The 20,774-nt window shown below is 51.1% G+C and overlaps 1 protein-coding gene across 2 annotated transcripts; it reads right to left on the bottom strand.

The window, feature by feature from the left end:
• Nucleotides 1-591: 591 nt before the first annotated feature.
• On the bottom strand, nucleotides 592-17,482 carry CD8B (CD8b molecule). 2 transcript variants are annotated; one of them, XM_037806970.1, is made up of 7 exons: nucleotides 17,394-17,482; nucleotides 14,308-14,667; nucleotides 10,899-10,988; nucleotides 6,622-6,711; nucleotides 5,183-5,219; nucleotides 3,770-3,809; nucleotides 592-1,330 (listed from the first exon to the last, which is right to left on the bottom strand). In XM_037806970.1, exons 1-6 carry the CDS (start codon nucleotides 17,434-17,436, stop codon nucleotides 3,770-3,772), a joined length of 660 nt encoding a protein of 219 aa, XP_037662898.1. In that variant the 5' UTR covers nucleotides 17,437-17,482; the 3' UTR covers nucleotides 592-1,330. The 2 variants fall into 2 exon arrangements, with proteins under 2 accessions (XP_037662898.1, XP_037662899.1); XM_037806971.1 differs by lacking the exon at nucleotides 3,770-3,809.
• Nucleotides 17,483-20,774: the final 3,292 nt, after the last annotated feature.

Genomic DNA, 20,774 nt, shown 5'->3' with positions numbered 1-20,774 from the left:
CAGGCAGAAGCAGGCGAGATGCTTTTCTTTCAACCCGGGCATGGTGCTTGTGTTAATGCAGGGTTAGAGTTGGGTTCTGTCCTGGCTCCACGGCTCCCATGCAGCCAAAACCCAGGGTGGGGGCCCAAGGAGAGACCCAGGGGATGTTTCCAAAGGCATGGGGGTCTTCACTTCCACTCCCCACTCCAGCTCAGCATTTTCTCCTTCCATTTTACTTCTCTGGCATCAAAGCTGAGAGATGATAAAAAATTAACAGGCCATGTGACAGAGACCCTAATGCTTCTCACGTCCTCTTTGGGGCCAGAGAAGGCAGGTGCTAGTGGAGGCAGCATGGCAACAGACTGGGAGGAGGCAGACATTTCTGCCCAGCTCTGCCCGGAGACACTTGCAGTGCGGCCTGGGTGCTTCCCAGCATCTCTGGGCCTCCTCCATACCTGCCACGTAGGCTATGGCATGTCATGGGGGCAAATGAACACCTTGGATGCAAAATGAAGACATACCAATGTCACCCTTTTTATTCCTTTTCAGCCAAGCATCAACATTTTTGCTGTAGATGGACTTTTGTGCTTTCACACCACAAGAACCGTTTGCATATTTTGCTCAGGACTTTATTTTTATGGCTAAGACATTTTTTTCATTAAGACAACAAAAAATGAAAGAACACATATATAAGCTGTGGGAAAGCAGAGATGAAAGGGGAAAACTTCCTAACGGGAGATGAAGTGGTTCTCTCCCAACCCCACAAGTCCCCAGCTCCCAAGGAGGTCCTCAGAGAACAAAAGGGCTGCCAGGTCTGCCCCTCTCAGGAAGTCTCCTTTTGAAAGTGGGGCTGGCCTCTGGGGCTCTCTGTGAGGATGGACAGCCCCAGCCTGAGAAGACCAAGGGGGAGCCATCCCTGTACCTTCCATGGGAGACCCCAGGGCCCAAGGCCACTGTTCTGCCAGGACAAAGTGATTTGCAAAGAAGGTGGCTGGACAGCCACCACTAAAGGTCCTGGCCCAGCACCGGCAAGGATAGGAACTGGAAACTGTGTCATGGGTGGCATTCCCCAGTCAATCCTTCAGCTCTGCTGTGAGTTGCAGACAGCACTTTGGGGCTCTGAAATCTTCTCTCCAAGTTTCCCGATAACCAGTTAACAAGTTGCCCCCACGCGTGAGGCCCACAGAAAGAACCTGCAGCAGGTAAAAGCAGGCAGCTTCGACAGGTCAGTGAAGACTCCGTGGTTGAGTGTGTCCCTTCTCTCTCACTTTTCCAGATCTTGCTCGTTACTGAGACCGATGTATTTTTGGAGCAGGACATCAAAATCACATTCTCTGCTCATTTGTAAAACCTGAAAAAGAACAAGTTGCAAACCCACTTGTTTTTAAGCAAATAACATCAAATTTCTTAGGACAGTGACCAATGGCAAGTGCAGTGCTCCACTCCAAGTAGCCTGTGGCCATGAGCTGGGTGTTAGTAAGTTTTTAGAGTCCATCTTAGTAATTTAAAAAAATTTAAAAACTCAAGATAAGCAGCCCCAAAACTCTAGCTTTGAATAGCGCTACATCTGGCAGTGCCTTCTAAGACAAGCTAGCCTCAGAGGCACCCGAAGTGGCCAGCACGGCCTGCTGATGGGATAATTTTGTAAGGACAGTCAGAGGCTGGGGAACGTCTGCCCGGGATCTCAACTTGTGTTTGCAACAGCTGATCTGCAAGGTCCGTGGACTCTTACGTCCACACCTGGAGTGTGAGAGCAACACCAGAAGTGTTTTTTTTTTTTTTTGCCACAGACCCTTTTGCTCAAATGACATCTTACAAGAAAGTGTAAAGAAACAATAGATGAGTTGAGGGTGAGGGGCTCAGGGCCCCACCCAGGGCTCCTCCAGCCCCTTTCCTGCCTCAGCCGACACTCACAAACCCTCACCAACTTCTGCTTCCAGCTCCTCCAAAATTGGGGAACAAGTTAAAATGAAGGGGTTGTGGAGGGAGAAGCCATGGGGACTTGCTCTCCGTACAAGGCCACCAACGGAATGTTCTGGAGGTCTAGCCTTAGACAAAGCCACTGAAGCTGTTATCTCTCAGGTAGGGGCACAAGGTGGAAATTGCAATGACCAAAATTATCTTTGTAAATTGCCCATAAAAGACAGCATCTGTGTTTTAGCAACCATAACAAATTATTATATATAATGATAAGCCAATTATTATGTACAAATATAATGTGTAAAAGGATGTAGAACATACAATGAAGAGAGTGTATATGGAAACTACAATTTTTGAGGACTTTAAAATGCATTTTGCTTCTTGGTTGTTGGGCTCATAGCACTGACTTTACTTAAGTCACGTGAGCTTGTGTTTTGACTCCACAGGAAAAGGTGCCAAGCCCTTTTGTGGGCATCACCAGACAGGCAAGGACAATGGTTGCTACCGTTATCCCATTTTACAGATGAGGAACTGGAGGCTCAGAGAGGTGAGGTGAGGGGCCTGCAGCCACATGGTTCTTGTTCTGGTTTGGATATTTTATGTTCCCCAAAAGCCATATGCTTTAATGCGATCTTGTGAAGGCAGACATTAATCTTTTGATTGAGTGTGTTTCCACGGAGATGTGATCCAATCAACTGGGGGCGAGACTTTTGATTAAATTATCTCCATGGAGTTATGGACCCCCACCCATTCAGGGTGGGTCTTTTTTTTTTTTTTTTTTTTTTAATCTTCATTTTATTGTGATATATTCACATACCACGCAGTCATACAAAACAAAACAAATCGTACATTCGATTGTTCACAGTACCATTACATAGTTGTACATTCATCACCTAAATCAATCTCTGACACCTTCATTAGCACACACACAAAAATAACAAGAATAATAATTACAGTGAAAAAGAGCAATTGAAGTAAAAAAGAACACTGGGTACCTTTGTCTGTTTGTTTGTTTGTTTCCTTCCCCTATTTTTCTACTCATCCATCCATAAACTAGACAAAGGGGAGTGTGGTCCTTATGGCTTTCCCAATCCCATTGTCACCCCTCATAAGCTACATTTTTATACAATTGTCTTCGAGATTCATGGGTTCTAGGTTGTAGTTTGATAGTTTCAGGTATCCACCACCAGCTACCCCAATTCTTTAGAACCTAAAAAGGGTTGTCTAAATTGTGCGTAAGAGTGCCCACCAGAGTGACCTCTCGGCTCCTTTTGGAATCTCTCTGCCACTGAAACTTATTTCATTTCCTTTCACATCCCCCTTTTGGTCAAGAAGATGTTCTCCATCCCACGATGCCGGGTCTACATTCCTCCCCAGGAGTCATATTCCACGTTGCCAGGGAGATTCACTCCCCTGGGTGTCTGATCCCACGTAGGGGGGAGGGCAGTGATTTCACCTTTCAAGTTGGCTTAGCTAGAGAGAGAGGGCCACATCTGAGCAACAAAGAGGCATTCGGGAGGAGGCTCTTAGGCACAATTATAGGGAGGCCTAGCCTCTCCTTTGCAGCAACAGTCTTCCCAAGGGTAAATCCTATGATAGACGGCTCAACCCATCAAACCACCAGTCCCCTATGTCTGTGGTCATGTTAGCAACCATCGAGGTGGGGTAGGCCAATACCCCTGCATTCTCCACAGGCTCCTCAAGGGGGCTCTACATATTTTTTTCCTTGTTTTTTTTTTTTTTTTTTTTTTTTTAACTTTTTTCCCTTTTTAAAATCAACCGTATGAAAAAAAAATAAAAAAAAAAAAACATACAATAAAAGAACATTTCAAAGAGACCATAACAAGGGAGTAAGAAAAAGACAACTAACCTAAGATAACTGCTTTAATTTTAATTGAATCACTGGAATCCTGTAACAGAGGGACATTTTGGAGAGCAGTTGAGAAAGGCTTTTGGAGAGACACTTGGGAGTTGACAGTGATGGTCAGAGATGCTTGGAGATGTGGACAGAAGAATGCTTGGAGATGCTAAGCTGAAAGATGAAGCCCAGAGTTACCCCAGAGAGGACCCCCAGATGCTTAGAGAGAAATGCCCTGGGAGAAAAAGCAAGGACACACGGGAGCTGAGAGAGGAGCTGGAACACAACCTGGGACCAGCAGACACCAGCCATGTGCCTTCCCAGATGACAGAGGTGTTCTGGATGCCATCAGTCATTTTTCTGTGAATGTACCTTCTTGCTGATGCCTTAATTTGGGCATTTTCATGGCCCTTCGACTGTCAATTTGTAACCAAATAACCCCTTTTATAAAAGCCAATCTATTTCTGGTATTTTGCATAACAGCAGCTCTAGCAAACCGGAACGGTTGTGAATGGGAGACGGGCTTTGAGCCCACGTCGGCCTCATGCCAGAGCCAAGCTCTTGAGCACCCTGTGCCATGGCTCGCGTCGATCTAGAGGCTTGCATGGTTTTTCCAGACACTGCCATATGATGGGGGTTGTTCTGGGGATCAAATCTAATGAATGAGGTAGTAGACGTGTAAAGCAGCCTCTATGGTGAGGAAAAAAGTTCTAACCCAGGAACACTGCATGGCCCAGTGTGGGGTTGGGAAGCCCCAAAGCTGGGAGCAGCAGCAGCCCCCGGCCTCCAGCCGTCTCTTGCTTCTGCACACACATCCACACCTCAGTGGGCCCAAAGAGTCCTTTTTTGGCCCTCGTGTCTGGGGACTCAGCCTGAGGGTTTGCTGAACTTCTGGAACCCAGGTGGGGTCAAGGGCAGAAGACGAGACCACAGCAGCCCAACCCCCAGCACCAGCAGCTTCTGGGAAAGGAAGTAACTGTGGTGGGACACACTGGCCTTGGAGGGAATGACCTGTCTTCAAATCCCATCTGCTCTCTACTAGCTCGGGGGCTTCGAACAGGGCTGAGCTGATCTGTGGGATGGGGTAATAACCCTCCTGTCTCACGCAGGACCAAGTCAAGTGAGATAATGAGTGGGAGAGAGTTTGGGGTTCCCAAGGACAGTGATCTGTGCACGCCAGAATTGTTCGCTATCATCAGGAGAGCTGAGAGCTAAATTGTGCCATCCTTGAAAAGTATCTACATGACCACTCCGTGGTTTTGTTTGTTCAGGTTTTCCCTTTTTCTGAGTTCTACTGCCCCAGCTATTCATACAGTCTGTGCTTTTCCAAAGGTGACATCCTAGCAGGTGGGGGCTGCAGGCAGCAGTGGGTGGGAGGCACCCAGGACCACACCCCATGCGGTGCCCGAGGCCCAGGGCACTTACTGTTTCATGATGCGAAGTCGGGCTTTCCTCTGCAGGCCTGAAAGAGGACATCAAAGCACCAGTCAGGGGGGCTGTGGGCTACTGGTGCCCAGGGTGGTGACAGGGAAAGCTAGCCTCTCAGAGCACCCACCTCTGCAGGCTCTGCTCCAAACACTTCACGCATTTTAGCTCCGTTAGTGCCCACTGCAAACTCATGCATTGGCTGCTACTTTTATTATCTCCACTTTATACGGGGAAACCGAGGCACAGAGCGAGTGACTTGCCCAAAGTCCAGGCAGTTACTAAGTGGTAAAGCCAGACCTCAAGCCCAGTTAATCTGCTCCAGAGCCTGCATCCTGACACATGCTGTCTTGCCCTTGAGAGCAGGTCAGGAACGAGGGGACACACAGATGGGTGGTCTTAAACCAGAGCATGTGCATTCAGGGGATGCGTGAGATTTTCTATTGGGACATGGGAAGAAAATATAAATATGTCTGTTTATACGCTTATCTCATCCCTTGTTGCTTTTTATTTTTGAAGCACATTTACTAACATACATAATGCATTAAATAAGTAAAGTACTCACAATTCTGCTTTTAAACAGATGGGGTCTGTGATCAGAAAGTTTGCAGACCCCTGAACTTCAATGGAGTTCTTAGAATGGGGTTCAATGGACCTCTTTGTGGGGTGACTGTATGCAGACGTGTGTGCGCAGCCAATGTTCAAAGGGGTCTGTGACTTATGAAAGTCAAGGGCCGCTGATTGGCATCCGGTCCTCCCTCTTATCCTCCCACTTATCCTCCCATCCCCTCATTTCATGAAGCCCAAACCAGGGAAGAGAGTTGTTTGAGGGGGCACAGGTGAGGAGAACCAGGGGAGAGTCTGGGTCCGCAGACTTCAGGGCCACCACCCCTTCAGCTCTCCACATTTATTATGAGCCCAGTGCCGGGAGGCACCTGGGGGAGCACCAAGAAGGAGACGATTCCATCTCGGGGTCACTGAGAGAGCGGCAGCCATCTCCGAGTTTCCCAAAGCCCCATGGACGGGGAGGGTTTCTAGCTTCTGGGAACATAACTCAACCTCCACCCGCAATCTCTCTGTGCACCGAGCATCCACCCAACTGCTCAGACGAGGTCCCACTTACGGAGCACATCACACAAGCCGGCACCTTGGGCAGGACTTTACGAGCCGCCGCCCTGGGAGGGAGGTAAAGCTGTTATCCCCGGAGGAGGCTCAGGGAGCAGAGCATGTGTCCAAGTTCACCAGACCAGGGAGCTGCACCCCAGGTTTGCCCGACTCGGAGACGAGTCACCTCCCAAACCACCGCTGGTTCTCCGGGACAACCTCCCACCAGGCTGCCCGCCTCTCTGCACAAACCCCACCATACAGAGTAGAAGGACCCCGGGGACACCTCCAAGTGCAAGCAGAGTTGCCAGGGCAGCCCAAGGGGAAAAACTCACAGTGCAGGTGGATGGCGACGCCCAGGGACAGCAGCAGGACCAGGATGCCGCCCCCCAGCAGGCCGAGGGTGAGGGGGCTGCAGGGGAAACCTGGAAAAGACACACGTGACCTGTGCTCATTACTGGACATTTGCAAGAAGCAGACAATACAAGCAGGAGAACTCAGCAGACTGCCCCACGTCCCAGGGAACCCTGCCGCTAGCATGTGGTGTATTTCCTTCTGGTCTTTTCTCTGCGCGTGAAACACCAATGAGATAATTCTACATGTGAAATATCACGCCCCACATCCAAAGTTTAAAAAAATATAAATTAAACTCAGTAGCTATTGAAGTTCAAAGGAGATGACTTTCATGTCTGGTAACAGGATTTTTTTTCCTACTATTTATTTTTAAAACCTCTATTTTAATGTCACAAGAAATAGATGAGTATATTTGCATTGTGAAAGATCCAAGTATGTGGTTAGAGAGTCCCTCAAAATCCTAGCTCAAACAACTACCATTATTTGTCCTTCTCTTTGCCTTTACACATGAGTATTTTTCACTTAGGCACATACAGTTCAAAAGAAAAAATCATACGGTGGATTATATTGTGCAAATTGACCTGCAACTCCTGTTTCTTCTTCACTTAAACATGTCAGTACGTTCTTTGCACCAGCATAGTAACACTCAGAAGGATGTGTGCACGTTGCATAGTTTATTTAGCATCAGTGGGTAGTTAGGTTGCTTCATGTATTATGCTTTTACAAGTAAGAGAACAGCATGGCACAGGTCTCCTTATGTGAGTAGATATCCAGAAGGGGAATAACTATGTGAGTAGATATCCAGAAGGGGAATAACTAAACCACAGACAATGCACATTTTAAATTGTAATATCTACTGTCAAATTGCCTCCCCAAAAGACTGCACTGATTTACATCCCACCCACCAAGTGTGCCTGGGAGTCTAACCCGCCACATCCCGCTGGCCCAGATACTATCGAAGCTTTTTGGTTTTTGTAGATCCAAGGGATGGAAAATGATATTTCACTTCAATTCCCTGATTATGTGTGAGCTTTGGCATATTTTCATTTATTTATTGGTATTGGCACCTTGTTGATTTTTCTTCTAGGAGTTGCCTATTTGTTCCTTTGCCCATTTTGTGCTCTATTTAAACAGCGGATTTTATATTATCAGTGTTCTGAATTCTTCCTTGACAGTTCTCATGCTGGTCCCTGTGAGTGGCTGAGCGGCAGAGCCAGGAGCCCTGGGAGAAAGGAACAAGGCTGGAGGTTTAAAAGAGCTGCAAACAATTACAAAGCACTTTGGTTGTCAGGGAAGGGAGAGAATTTTATTATGTGCCAGAAGCAGTGCTGACTGCAAACTTCCATCTTATTTACAGCTGAGAAAACTGAAGTTCAAAGAGGCTAAATTACATCCTGAGGTCCCTCAGCCACCAAAAGGCAGGACCAGGAAAAGCATCCAGGTCCCCTAGTTCTAAAGACCCTGCTGTACCCTCATAGTCACATGAGGCAGCGGCGGGCACCAGAGTGGCTGCTCCGTGGGGCAGTGAGCTCCCTGTCCCCGGAGGGGAACAAGCCAGGCTGGATGGCGGGCTGGGGAGAGGCGCTCCCTGCACTGGGTGGAGAGCTAGACGAGAGGTCTTTGAAAGGCCTCCCTCCCACCTGCCTCCTCCAAGTTCTCAAGGTGCGTGAACTTCAAAAACAGGCTCAGTGAAAGATCCAGGCACAAATGGCCCCATATTGTCTGATTCCATTTATACAGAGCGCCCAGAATGGGCAGGTCCGTAGAGACAGAAAGCAGAGCAGTGGCTCCCAGGGGCTGGGGGTGGGGGGGTTTACCGATAAACTGGCTCAAGGGATCTTCTTGGGATGATGGAAATGTTTTAAAACTGGCTTGTGGTGGCGGTTGCTTAAGTCGGTAAATTTACTAAAAAATCATCAAATGGTACACTTGAAATGAGTGAACTGTATGATGTGAATTATACCTCCCTAAAGTTAAAAAAAATATGTAATGGAGGTGGGCTCCGGCGGCAGGGGCAGGTGGGGCAGGAAGGCAACCCCCCTGCACCCCGGGGGGCTGCAGGGTCAGGGGTGGCTTCCCCAAGGGGGTCTTATCTGAACTGGAGGCCTGTGATGATGCTACAGGCCCCAGTGACGTGCTTGCCCACCAGGACACAGCTGCTGCCTATAAAAAAGGCCATGAAAAGCCTCTTGGGCAGGGAGCCGGTCACCAGAGCCACACCTGGGACCTCGCAGCCAGGCCCGCCTTGCCTCACTTGCACCTGGGGGGCTCCTGAGGTCTGGATCCCACCACTCTGCTCCTGACAGAGTGGCTTGGAAATCACCCCCGGCACCTACAGGGTTAGGGGTGGCTTTCCTGCAAAATGGTGTTATCATCCTCATTTTACAGAAGAGGAAACTGAGGGTCAGAGAGGCCAAATCCCTTGCCAAGGTCACACCTAGTAATAGACGGGGATTCAGGCCCAGCAGGCCAAACTGCCCCCTAACTCCCTCCCCATAAGCAATGTCCACCAACCTCCCCCCACCCCACTTCTCTTGGCCGCCCTCACGACCTCCTGGCTGTTCCTAATAACCTACAAATGTCTGGTTTGCATTTTTCCCTGGGATTCTGCTGGGGATTGATATAAGGAATGGAGGCAGAAATTTGAAGACCCTTTTTCATGACTTGCACCATGAGTTCTCCCCCATTCAGTGGCCTTTTTAGGAGGATGACGAGAACACATTTCCCCTAAAACTGAGCCCTGGGGTGAAGGCTTCCTTCCCCGGTGCCCAGGCTGGTTCTGTATGTCATGGGGAGTAGGGAGGTGCCATGCAACCCAGAAAGTTCCCTTTGCTTCAGCTGGGTTTGCTCGCACAGCCCAGACGTAGCTTTTGCATCCTCCTCTTACCAGCCCTATTGCATCTACGTTCCGGATCCTTCTTTACTAAACTCTGCTTGGAATCCTTTAGGGGAAGGTGTCAGGGAAACATACTTTATAAAATGAGGTTGCTCGGTCCCTAACTTCATATTCCCCAAGACCCTACCCTTCTACACCTGGGCTCTGATTTCCTTTCCACTGTGCTCTCACGTGGCAGCTGCCGGTTGCCATCTCCTAGATTCTGTCAGCTGCCCCTGCTCAGGCTCTTTCTGGCGTTTTCTATATTTGAGTCAAAGCAACCCAAGCAGCATGAGGTGGCCCCAGTATGGCTTCTTGGGTTTGTTCTATGCGTGGGAGCGGGGACACTTCCTGTTTGTCTCAGTCACTTCTGGAGGGTGCAGGTCAGGATTTTTCCAGGAACACATTTGGTCTGTGTGTGTGTGTGTGTGTGTGTGTGTGTGTGTGTATTCTAGCTGTGTGGTCCAGTTGCTTATGCTTATGGCTCAGAGAGACAAATTTGTTCACTCATTAACAACCATGTAGTAAGTGAACACATTCTATGTGTTAGGTCCCCTATTGAGCATCAAAATGGTCCTTTTGGTGGGGTCTTTTGTTTGTTTTTTAAACAGCTTTATATTTACATGTAAAGTTCATCTGTTCAAAGTATACAGTTCAGTGGTTTTTAGTATATTCACAGGGTTGTGTAACAACCCACTGTATTCTACTGTAATACAGTAGAATATTAGAACATTTTTGTCCCCCCAAAATGCAAAAATGCAACCCCGTATCTATCAGGACTCACTCCCTGTTCCTCTCCCCACCCCTCCAGCCCTAGGCAGTCACTGATCGACTTTCTGTTTATATAGAATGTCTTATTCTGAGCATTTCAGAGAAATGGAATCACACAATGCGTGGTCTTTTGTGGCTGGCTGCTTTCACTTAGCATGTTTCCAAGGCTCATCCATGTTGCAGTGTGTATCAGCGCTTCGTTCTTTACTATGGCCAAAAATATGCCGTGGTGTGGAAGGAGCACATTTTATTTATCCATTCATCAGCTGACGGACATTGGGTGTGCTCTCAATTTTCGGCTATTGCGAACACTACTACTATGATCATTTGTGGGCAAGTTTTCATGTGGACATATCCTCCATTAACTGTTATCCTGCAACGATTCGGAGCCTGTCCCCCACTGGGCAGAGAAATGGGGAGTAGAATCACTGCCTGGGGGGGGCTTGCTGAAGGAAGGAGGGAAGGATGGAGGGATGGAAGGAAGGAAGGATGCAAGGAGGGAAGGAAGGAAGGGAGGGAGAAAGGAAGGGAGGGAGGGAGGGAAGGGAGGGAGGGGGTGGTGAAGAACTGTCTCCTGCACCTCTGAGGGCCCCTGGGGATGGGAGAACTCACCCTTCTGGGCTGGTAGGCTGGGGAACCGGCACGCTTTCTTCTTGGGGGTGGTCTTCTTGGTGGGCTGGGCAGTGGTGGGAAGGACATCAACTAAAAGAAAGAAAACAGGACACATGCCTTAGCCAGGTAGACAGTGGGGAGGCCTGGAGCCTTATGGCTGGTCCTGGGGCTGCCACAGAGGTTGAAGATCACAGGGCAGAATTCCCAATCTCAGAGGTAACGGACTGCCCAGGGACGGGGGTTGGCTTGGTGTCCCGGAAAGAGAGGGGCTCCGGGGCCCCACAGACCTGAGCAGAGCCCCAGCACCTGCCTGCCTCAGTTTCCCCACTGTGCCAGCAGACGTGGCTGAAACTGGGCCCCCTGAGCCTTGCACGACCAGTCCTCAGCCTGCCCTGCCAACCCTCGGCCAGCGGAGGAGGTCACAGAAAGGACGTGAGTGCCTTTTACGGCATGTGCCACACCATGCACAATGCAGATTTTGAGAATTTTTTTCCTTCTCAGATGTCCTCAAAAATCATAAAATATCTTAGAGTCTGAGGGACCTTTGGTTCGATCTCAAACTTTTGCTTCCAAGGTGAATAGCCAGAAAGGTGAGGGGTGGCCCTCGAGGCCCCGTTGCCAGACGTGCCTGGCTGAGACTCCGAGCCCCTCTCCTGGCCCGGGGTGGGTCACCCGCTCCTTCATCTAACCCAGCGCCACGCTCTACAGTGCTGGGGTGGGGCGGCGGGACAGGCTCGCAGGGCCGGGACACCTGGGGTGCTGGGGCTCTGAGGACGGTGCTGGCTGAGAAGGGGCGCAGACCCTCGCGGGTTGAGGAAAGAGGTTTCGCTGCAATGACCTGCTGCCAAATGGAAGAGAGGGGCAAGTGCAGCTCTGCGACCTTAGGCTCGGGGTCAGGGGACAAGGGAGGGGCGGCCAACAAGTTGGTTGGGGGCTGACACCTTCCCTGTAAAAAGCAGACACTCGGGGCCCTCACCCCCACCCCAGCCTCCTCAAGAGAGGACAAAGCTTCATCTGCTCCTCTGACTTCTTCATGGGCTTCTAGGCAGAACCAACGAACAAGAATGAACATTTAGTGAGCTCCCCGCATGGGCGGGCAGCAGTGCCGTGTCTGTGGAATCCAACAACTTTTGGGGTTTGTGCTGTGACCCCCAGTTTATCTGTGAGGAGGCTGATGCTCAGAGAGCTGAAATAACTTGCCCCAAGTGAGAGAGCCATTCAGCAGCAGAGCTGGGATTTGAACCAAGAGAGTTTGGTTCTAGGTTCTGGGCTCTTATTACCCCACATGGCCTCACGAGGAAATGTTCTGACAAAAAGTTTAACACTTTAGGTCGGTGGAGGCCCTTGGTCACCAGAGCGCTGAGGGTGACTATTGAAAAAGGAAGAAACACTCACTGTGGTGTCCCCGCAGCCACGAGGAGCTGGGCCCTGGGTTGGGGGGGGGGTCCCCACATTCTGCTCTTTTACTCCCCCAGTCCTGGAGAAAGTTCTATTCACCTTATTTTATTCATGAGGTGGCACAAGGTGACTCAGATGGCCGGTGGTGAGGCCCAGGTGGAGGCCAGATCTACTGGCCTCAGGCCGGACACTGGGGAGACCCAGCCTGGGGAGGCTGGGGGGCTGTGATGCTTTAACTTCTTCAAGCCCAGAGGCAGCCCCTTTGCTTCCCCCTGACCCCCCAGTTCAAAGAGAACTCTCTCTCTCTCTCTTTCCCTCCCCTTCCCCTTCCCTTCTCTCCCCTTCCCTTCCCTTCTTTCTCTCTCTCTCTCTCTCCTTCTTGAAAGAACTTTTGAATCCCTGGTGTGCTTAAGGGTCCTGAGGAAGATCCCATTTACCCCCAGACACCCCCTCGCCCTGTCGGCTTCCTCCCTCGTGCACCCACCTGGCGCTGACCTGGACCCCCCCACCCCAGGGAGAAGACGCGGCTGAGGCGATGCCCTGGGGAGGGACACCACTCTCGGGCTGCTGGGCACAGCGAGGGGGCTGGAGGTCTCGAAGCCAGGCAGGGGTGGCGGTGGAGGTGGTGGGAAGGTTCTGAAACCCAGGTTTGCTTCTTTCACCCTCCACCGTTCTCAGACCCTGAAACCTCATGAGTGAGAACATGCGGGGCTTCTGGAGACATAAGTAATAAACCAAACCCAACGCCCCAGTTTTGAAACAGGAATCAGCGGACTCCCTCCTTGAGGGATACCTGGGGGTCTTGCCCCAGAGCCTTCTCTCCACCTCCCTCCACCCTGAGACCTGGAGCTGGCCTGGGGGTGACTGAGGCAGCACCCCGTCTTTTGCCTTCCTCTTCGCGTGGCTGGTTTCTTTCCCGGCCATCCCTGCAGCTCCCCACACTCAAGGGGTCTAATTCCTGGGGTTTCCCTCTTCACTCTCCTGCCCCAGCCTAGGAACCGTGGGGAGGGGAAGCAGGGCAGAGAGGGTCTGCAGGGCTTGACCCCAGCCATGGGCTACACCTGGGAGGGGGCTAACGCCAGACGTGGGCCTTTGACAATTTCTGCCATAATTCCCTCTGTGCCTTGACAGCTTAAATGAGCACTCGACATACGGCCAGTCCGCCCTGAGACGTGCTCTCCGTGTACAACACAGCAAAAACTTCCCTCGAAAACAGAACGTAGACTATTTCCCCAACAGTTTTTTATATTATACATGTTGAAATCATAATATTATTGATGAATTGGGTTAAAATACGTGACTTACTTTTTCTTGTTTCTCTTTACTTTTTTTTAACGTGGCTATCAGAAAATTTAAAGGGACATCCAGGCCTCATAATATATTCCTACTGGAAGTGCGAACTTAACTCAGGGAATTGCAGCTTCTCGGGGCTGGAGGGGGCCGTGGAGACCGTCACCAGCCCCATGATATGGGGGGAAACTGAGGCCCAGGGAGGAGGGGAACGGCTTCCACACAGCAGCCAGCGACTTGGCAGTGGGGCCGGGCCTGGGACTTGTCCCCTCATGCCCCATAGCTCAGGGTGTGAGTTGGCCCTGCAGCCCCCTGTGGAATGAGAGGGCAGCAGGAGCCTTTCCTCTCTGTGGGGACTTCCGCGACCCTCATCAGGCCTGTGGACTCAGCCCGGTCCAGTTGTGGCTTCGGGAGCCAGGACTGCCCTGTCCCCATGAGACGCGGGGTCGCCCAGCTCTGACTCTGACTTCTTTCAGCCTCAGCTGTAAAATGGGAATAATAGCACACACCTCCTGGGGTGATCAGTGGTCTTAAGTGAGATAGCTAAGTAAAACATTGGTCAGAGTGTGGCCGGGGTCCGTCTCTGCACGTACTTCCTGCCCCCAATCAGCATCAGGGCATTTTCTTGGGGCTGTCGTCCCCTCCTGCAGAAAGGGGCTCACGGACAGTGGGGCATGTGTGCCCGCTCAGAGCTTGCCAACCGCCCGAGCCGGGGTCTTACCCACACTCAGCTGAGTTCCCTTCCCGAAGGTCAGCTCAGGCGACCCGACGGTCAGGCAGCGGTAAGTGCCACTGTCAGAAGCCTCCACCTTTGTGAGCTTGAGGGTGGACCGAGATGCCTCTGCGGACACGGTCAGCTTCTCCTGGCCCCAGCCCTCGCCGTACACCACCTTCTTCACGGGATCCCAGAAGGCCAGGAGCTCGTAGTGGCTGTCGGCGCTTGGGGCCTGGCGCAGTCTCAGCCAGTAGACACGGGTGCTGGTGGCAGAGGTTTTGGTTTCGCAGGACAGTGTTACCGTGTGGTTGGTCTGGACCCTCGTGGGTGCAGGGGTCTGTTGGAGCATCGAGCTGCCGCGGAGAGCTAGGAGAAGCCAGAAAGAGCAGAGACCTCAGAGCCAGATCGAGCCAAATATTACAGGAAAAGTCATGGAGAAGAACCTGCCCAGGGACGGGGTTTGGGGATGGAATGAAATGCAGCTGGTAGCTCCTGGACTCAGAGCTTTAGCTCCTCACCTCCCAGGAAATCACTGCAAGGTGAGGGCTGCAGTGCCCAGCTTCACTGGGGATCAGGCAGGGAGCCGCTGTCTGCTGACTGCTTAAACACCTGGCCCTTTGCTTACCCAACTTTAGTAAGGCTCCCACCTGCTTGGATAAGCCACCAGGGTGTGAAGTTACCAGTTCAAAGTCCCACTGATGACTAGCAAATGACCTGGGATTGAAACTCAGGGATTCAAGTCTGAAGCAAAAGCCAAATGCTGCTGCCGTGGGAAGTACAGAGCCACTGCAGGCTCCAGGCAGCCTAAGGATCCCCGAGGCAAGCTGAAGAGGGGCTCAAAATCATAGGCTGAGCCCACGGCTGGTCTGGATAACCTCAAAGAGGACCAGCCACCATGTCCGGGTGGTGGTGATGGCCAGGAAGAGGAATTCACGGTCCCCAATGGGCACAGTTACACAAGATGCATCCTCCAGCCATCAGTCACCAGAGCTCCCTTTCCCAGGGCAAGCAGGGCTGGGAGCTCACATTGCAGGTGCGAAACACTGGACAAGCAGGGGATTGTTCATGGAGCGCTCGAGCGGGACTCACAGACCTGGCCTTGAATTGCAGGCCCCGACCCGTCACAGAGCCTCGGCCCTGCAGAAGGAGGGCTGCTTTGTGCTCTTGTCCTGCCTTCCTCCGAGGGTTAGAAAGAAATGCAATGACAGCCAAGAACGCAACTGCAAACTGCCCGAACAGATCATTCATACGGGTCTCATGTCTCAGAGGTCGTTACTGGTGGCAAACAAAACTTTGGGGTGAAGGATCATAGTAGCACCCACTCATGCCACGGCCACGCAGGCTCCCTCACACTGAATCTAAACTGGTGAGCTGCTGTGGGCAGAGGCACAACTGCAGACCCTACAGAGAGGACATAGACCCGGGTGGGCAGGGTCTGTCTGTCTGTCTGAGTGTACCCTAGAGAAGCCAGCCTGCTGTGTGAGTGGTCCATATTCATGGCCCAGCCGGGCACCAGCGGCTGGGGCTCCAGGGTCCCGTAGCATCCTTTTTTACTGCGGACACAGCGGACTCAAACTTTTTTGACTCTGCCCTCAGACTGCTCTGAACTCCTGCTTGCATCATGAAGGAAGTGGGATCTGGGTCTCAAGCGGGTTCAAAACACCAGGCTGCCCTTTCAGTGGAGCAGACATTCTTGATTGTCTGGGGTCACTGACCTCTTGGGAGAGAGAATGAGGCTAGAAAATGCCACTACTTTTTGAGCTGGGCCAAGGCACATGGGTGCCGGGCATGGAGCATGTACCAGCTCATGGAGTCCTCACCCAGCCTCCTGCAGGCAATGCTGTTTTAGGACAGAGGCTCAGGGAGGTGAAGGGTGTCCCCAAGGTCACCCCCAAGGTGGTGGATCCAGATTTCAACCCAGTTCCTGGGGCCCTGGAACCTGAGCTTTGAGCCACCCCTTGAATTGAGGAAACCTGCAGCAGGGCCTAAATACAGACTCCTACAGCCCTTCTCGGAAAGCCAGACACGACCTCTCGAAGGGTCAAGGGGGAGAGGGAAGAGACTTGGGCTGTGAGTGTCCAGCTCCCCCTCCTTTGTCTTTACGTGCAGATTTCCTGGCGAGGCTCACACCACTGGGTCTCTTGTATCCCCTTGCCTTTCAGAGCCAGCCCCGCCACACCCTTAGACGTCTCTGATCCTCCCCGGTGATTCTATTCCAAAAGGCCCAGATGTTTCTAGAACGATGGGCACTAAGTTCAGTGCCTTTGAGTACCCTGGACTGGCTTCCACTTAGAAGCTGTAGAGCTCCTGGGTCTGAGCCTGGGGCTGGCAGGCTGGGTCGCACCCTGGCCGGGCTTTTTCGGCATGAGAGCAGATCAACCATGAGTTGGGGGGAAGTTTTTTGGGCTGTGTGTGGGGTGTGGGCTTCTTCCAAAAGGCAGGCTGACCAGGGTTAGTCAGAGGGAAAATCTAGGCTGCAGCTTACAGTCCTGCTCCAACACACGGCTTCTTAGGAGAGCTGCACAACACACAACACCCAACACGCCACACACAACACGCAAACCCCAGTGCCGGCAACACTGGGAATCCGGGCACCAGGGAGAGTACCCTGCCGGCCAATAGAGAACTGCCGAGAGCCCAGCGCTGGGTGGGTTACACCACAAAGCCTTCCCCGGAAGTCATACAAAGATGTGTACAGGACGAGGCCTGGGCTGAGTGTGGGTCAGGGAGACCAGAACTGGACACCTGGCACCTCCCTGGGGGGACCCTAGACAAGCATTTTTCCTTCCTCTCTTGACCTGCTCCCTCTTTGTCCTTTCCTCCCTCCTTTCTTCCTTCCTCTCCTTCCAGGGCCAGGGTCTGGGCAGACGCGGTCTCAGTCCTGGGGCTCCGCAGACCCCTGCGGCCATGAGCCCCCTCGGGAGGAGCTGCCTTTCCACCCTCAGGGTCTGCGCTCCCTCCGCCGCCTCCCGGTTCCCCGCGCCGCGCCGGGCTCTGGGCTCCGCATCCCGCCTAACTCCACGCTCAGGCTTCCAGGGTCCGAAGCGCTCACCCTGCCCTGCCCGCGCGCGCCACGAGTCAGCACGTCTTACCTGCGAGCTGCGCCGCGAGGAGCAGCCAGAGCCGCCGCTGCATCTTGGCACGCGCGGGACACCTGGTCCCCGCGGGGCGCGGCTGAGACGGTCCGGGCCGGGGGTGGGTGGGGTCCGGGACCCGGCGGGGCGGGGCGCGGGGAGGGGGTGGGGTGGGGCTGGTGGGACCTTGGGGAGGGTGGGACGCGGCGGAATAGGGGGCGGGACCCGGGGGCCGCGGGGCTCCATCTGGCGAGGTGCCTGCCCTCACCCTCCCGGCTTTACAAAGGTTTTGGCTGCGTTTCCAGAGAGCCCCGACGAGCCAACCTGCTTTCGGGTCAGGAGACGAGAGCGCCAACCTTCGCCAAGCAATCGCAGCCGTGTGATGACTTCCCTGGGCGGTGGGCGGGGACAGGGTCGGGACCCCATATGACAGTGGGGACAACTGAGGCTCAGGGAGGTCAGTGATGCGCAGGGAGAGCGGGTGCGGCTGGCTCCTCGCGCGGGTGGGGCTCTTTCTTTGTCTTTGAGAAGTTAGTGAGGGTCTCCTGAACCTCAGCTGGGCCTGGAGTGAGCAAGCCCCAGGCCCTGCCCTCGAGAGCACACTCGGAGGAGGAAGGAAAGCTAAGCCGCTGTCAGACCGCCGGGTGAGCGAGGAGGGTGAGATGGGGCTCCCCGAAGGCGCCCCAACCCTGCCTCAGGCATGGGGTTCAAAGCCAGACCATGACCTTTGAAGTCCCTAAGAAGGAGATTATGGTGCCCCCCCACCCAGTTCCTATTAAAAATAATGCTCAGGCGGGAATTAGCAGGCGGCAGATCCAAACGATGGCTGTTTTGAAGCCGTGTGCGCCTCGGCGCGCGCCCTGCTCTTCCGCTCTGTGTTTCCCCCCTGGTTGAGTCTGTCTGTCCTGTCATCCAGCCTGGTCAGGGGAGATTTGTCAGGATCGACCTTGGACAGTGTCTTCCTGCTCAGGGGCGTCAGCCAGAGGTAGGGCGTTCCAGGGACAACTGGGGGTGTGACGATCCGGGTGGGAGAGGTACCCCTGGCCTGGCTGGAGCCCAGGGAGGGCTGTGGGAGGAGGCCTGAGAGGAGTTAGTAAATGTGGACGGGCCAGCCAGGCAGACCCCATGGTTCACCCTAAGAACTTGGAGTGCATCTGAGAGGTGGTGGCGCGTCCCTGGAGGTTTAAAGCTGTGGGGCAGGGATGCCTCCAGCTCCAGTGTCCAAATCCAATATTCTTTCCATTCCGCTCTTTCTCCAGCTCCTCTGCCCATCACTGGTGACATGGATCCCTGCGCTGGATGCAGAGAGCTCTAAGTTACCAAAAAGGAGGGGGAAGTGGGCGCATGTCCTGAATGGGGGGCTGCCCCCAAGAGGCCAGAGACTCCCTTTACATTTTCCTTGTTGCCAGGGGCAAGTGCTGAGATCTGAGCAGACACCGGGCATTCAGCCCTAGAGAGACAGCTCATTAGTGTGAGCTTCTGAGCTTTTTATTTATGTGAAACTCACATAACATAAAATCAGTCATTTAAAACTGCATAATTCAGTGATATTTAGCACATTCACAATGTTGTGCAAATACTACCTCTATCAGTTCTGAAACATTTTCATCTCCCCAAAAGACACTCTTGTACCTATTAAGCAGTCACCCCTGTTTCCCTTCTGTCTCTATAGATTTATCTATTCTGGATATTTCATGTAAATGCAATCACACAATATGTAACCTTTTGTGTCTTTCTTTCGCTTTTGAAGTTCATCCACAATGTAGCATGTATCAGTACTTCATTCATTTTTTATGGCTGAGTAATATTCCCTTGTACGGACAGACCACAATCTGTCTATCCTTTCAACCACTGATGGTCATTTCCACCTTTTGGCTGTTGTGAATGCTATGAACATGTGGGTACAAATTTTTGTGTAAACATCTGTTTTCAATGCCTTTGAGTATATACCCAGGAATGGAATTGCTGGGTCCTCTGGTATAATTCTTTCTTTAACTTTCTGAGGAACCACCAAACTGTTTTCCACAGGGGCTGGCTCCATGTTACATTCCCATCAGCAATGTATGAGGGTTCCAATTTCCCCACCTTCTCATCGACATTTGTTAATTTCCATTTTTAAAAATTATGACCATCCTAGTGAGTGTGATAATGATATCTCATTGTGGTTTTGATTTGCATTTCCCTGGTGATCAATGATGTTGAGCATCTTTTCATATACTTATTGACCATTTGCATATCTTCTTAGATTAAATGTCTATTCAAGTCTTTTGCCTATTTTTAATTGGATTATTTGTCTTTTTGTGGTTGTGTTGTAGCCATTCTTCATATATTCTGGATATTAAACTCTTGTCAGATATAAGGTTAGCAATTATTTTATCCCATTCTGTAGGGTTTCTTTCCGCTTTCTTGACAATGTCCTTTGATGTACAAAAGCTTTTAATTTTGGTGAAATCCTATATGTCTATTTTGTCTTTCGTTGCTCATGCTTTCAGTGTAATATATAAGAATCCACTGGCAAATCCAAGGTTATGAAGATGTACCCCTTTGTTTTCAACTAAGAGTTTTAATAGTGTTAGCTCTTATATTGCAGTTTTTAGCCATTTTGACATTATTTTTTTGTGTATGGTATGAGATAGGGGTTCAACTTCATTCTTTTGCATGTGAATATCAGTTGTCCCAGTACCAAATGTTGAAGACACTATTTTTTTCCCTATTGAATGATCTTGGCATCCTTGTTAAAGTCAATTGGCCGTAGATGTATGGGTTTAATTTTGGACTCTCAGTCTGATTCCATCTCTATGTCTATCCTTATGCCAGTATCACACCATTTTGATTGCTGAAGATTTGTAGTAAGTTTTGAAATCAGGAAATAGGAGTCCTCCAACTTTGTTCTTTTTCAAGATAATTTCAGCTACTTGGGGTCCCTTGCAATTCCATATAAATTTGAGGATCATCTTTCCCACTTTGTGGAAAAGGCTGTTGGAATTTTGGTAGGGATTACATTGAATTTGTAAGTCGCTTTGGGTAGTATTGCTATCTTAACAATGCTGTGTTTTCTAATTCATGGACACAGGGCATCTTTCAATTTGTTCAGGTCTTCTTCAGTATCTTTAAGTATTGTTTTGTAGTTTTCAGTAAACAAGTCTTTCTAGTCCTTGGTTAAATTTATTCCTAGATATTGATTCTCTCAGGTGCTATTGTAAATGGAATTGTTTTCTTAATTTCCCTTTCAGATTGGTCATTGCTGGTGTATAGAAACACAACTCATTTTTTTTAAATTCAGTTTTATTGAGATATATTCACATACCATACAATCATCCATGGTGTACATTCAGCTGTTCACAGTACCATCTTATAGTTGTGCATTCATCACCCCAACCTATTTTTGAACATTTTCCT

This window comes from Choloepus didactylus, chromosome 17 (genome assembly GCF_015220235.1).
Source record: "Choloepus didactylus isolate mChoDid1 chromosome 17, mChoDid1.pri, whole genome shotgun sequence".
NCBI lineage: Eukaryota > Metazoa > Chordata > Mammalia > Pilosa > Megalonychidae > Choloepus > Choloepus didactylus.
This window is presented reverse-complemented; position numbering and strand designations above follow the sequence as displayed.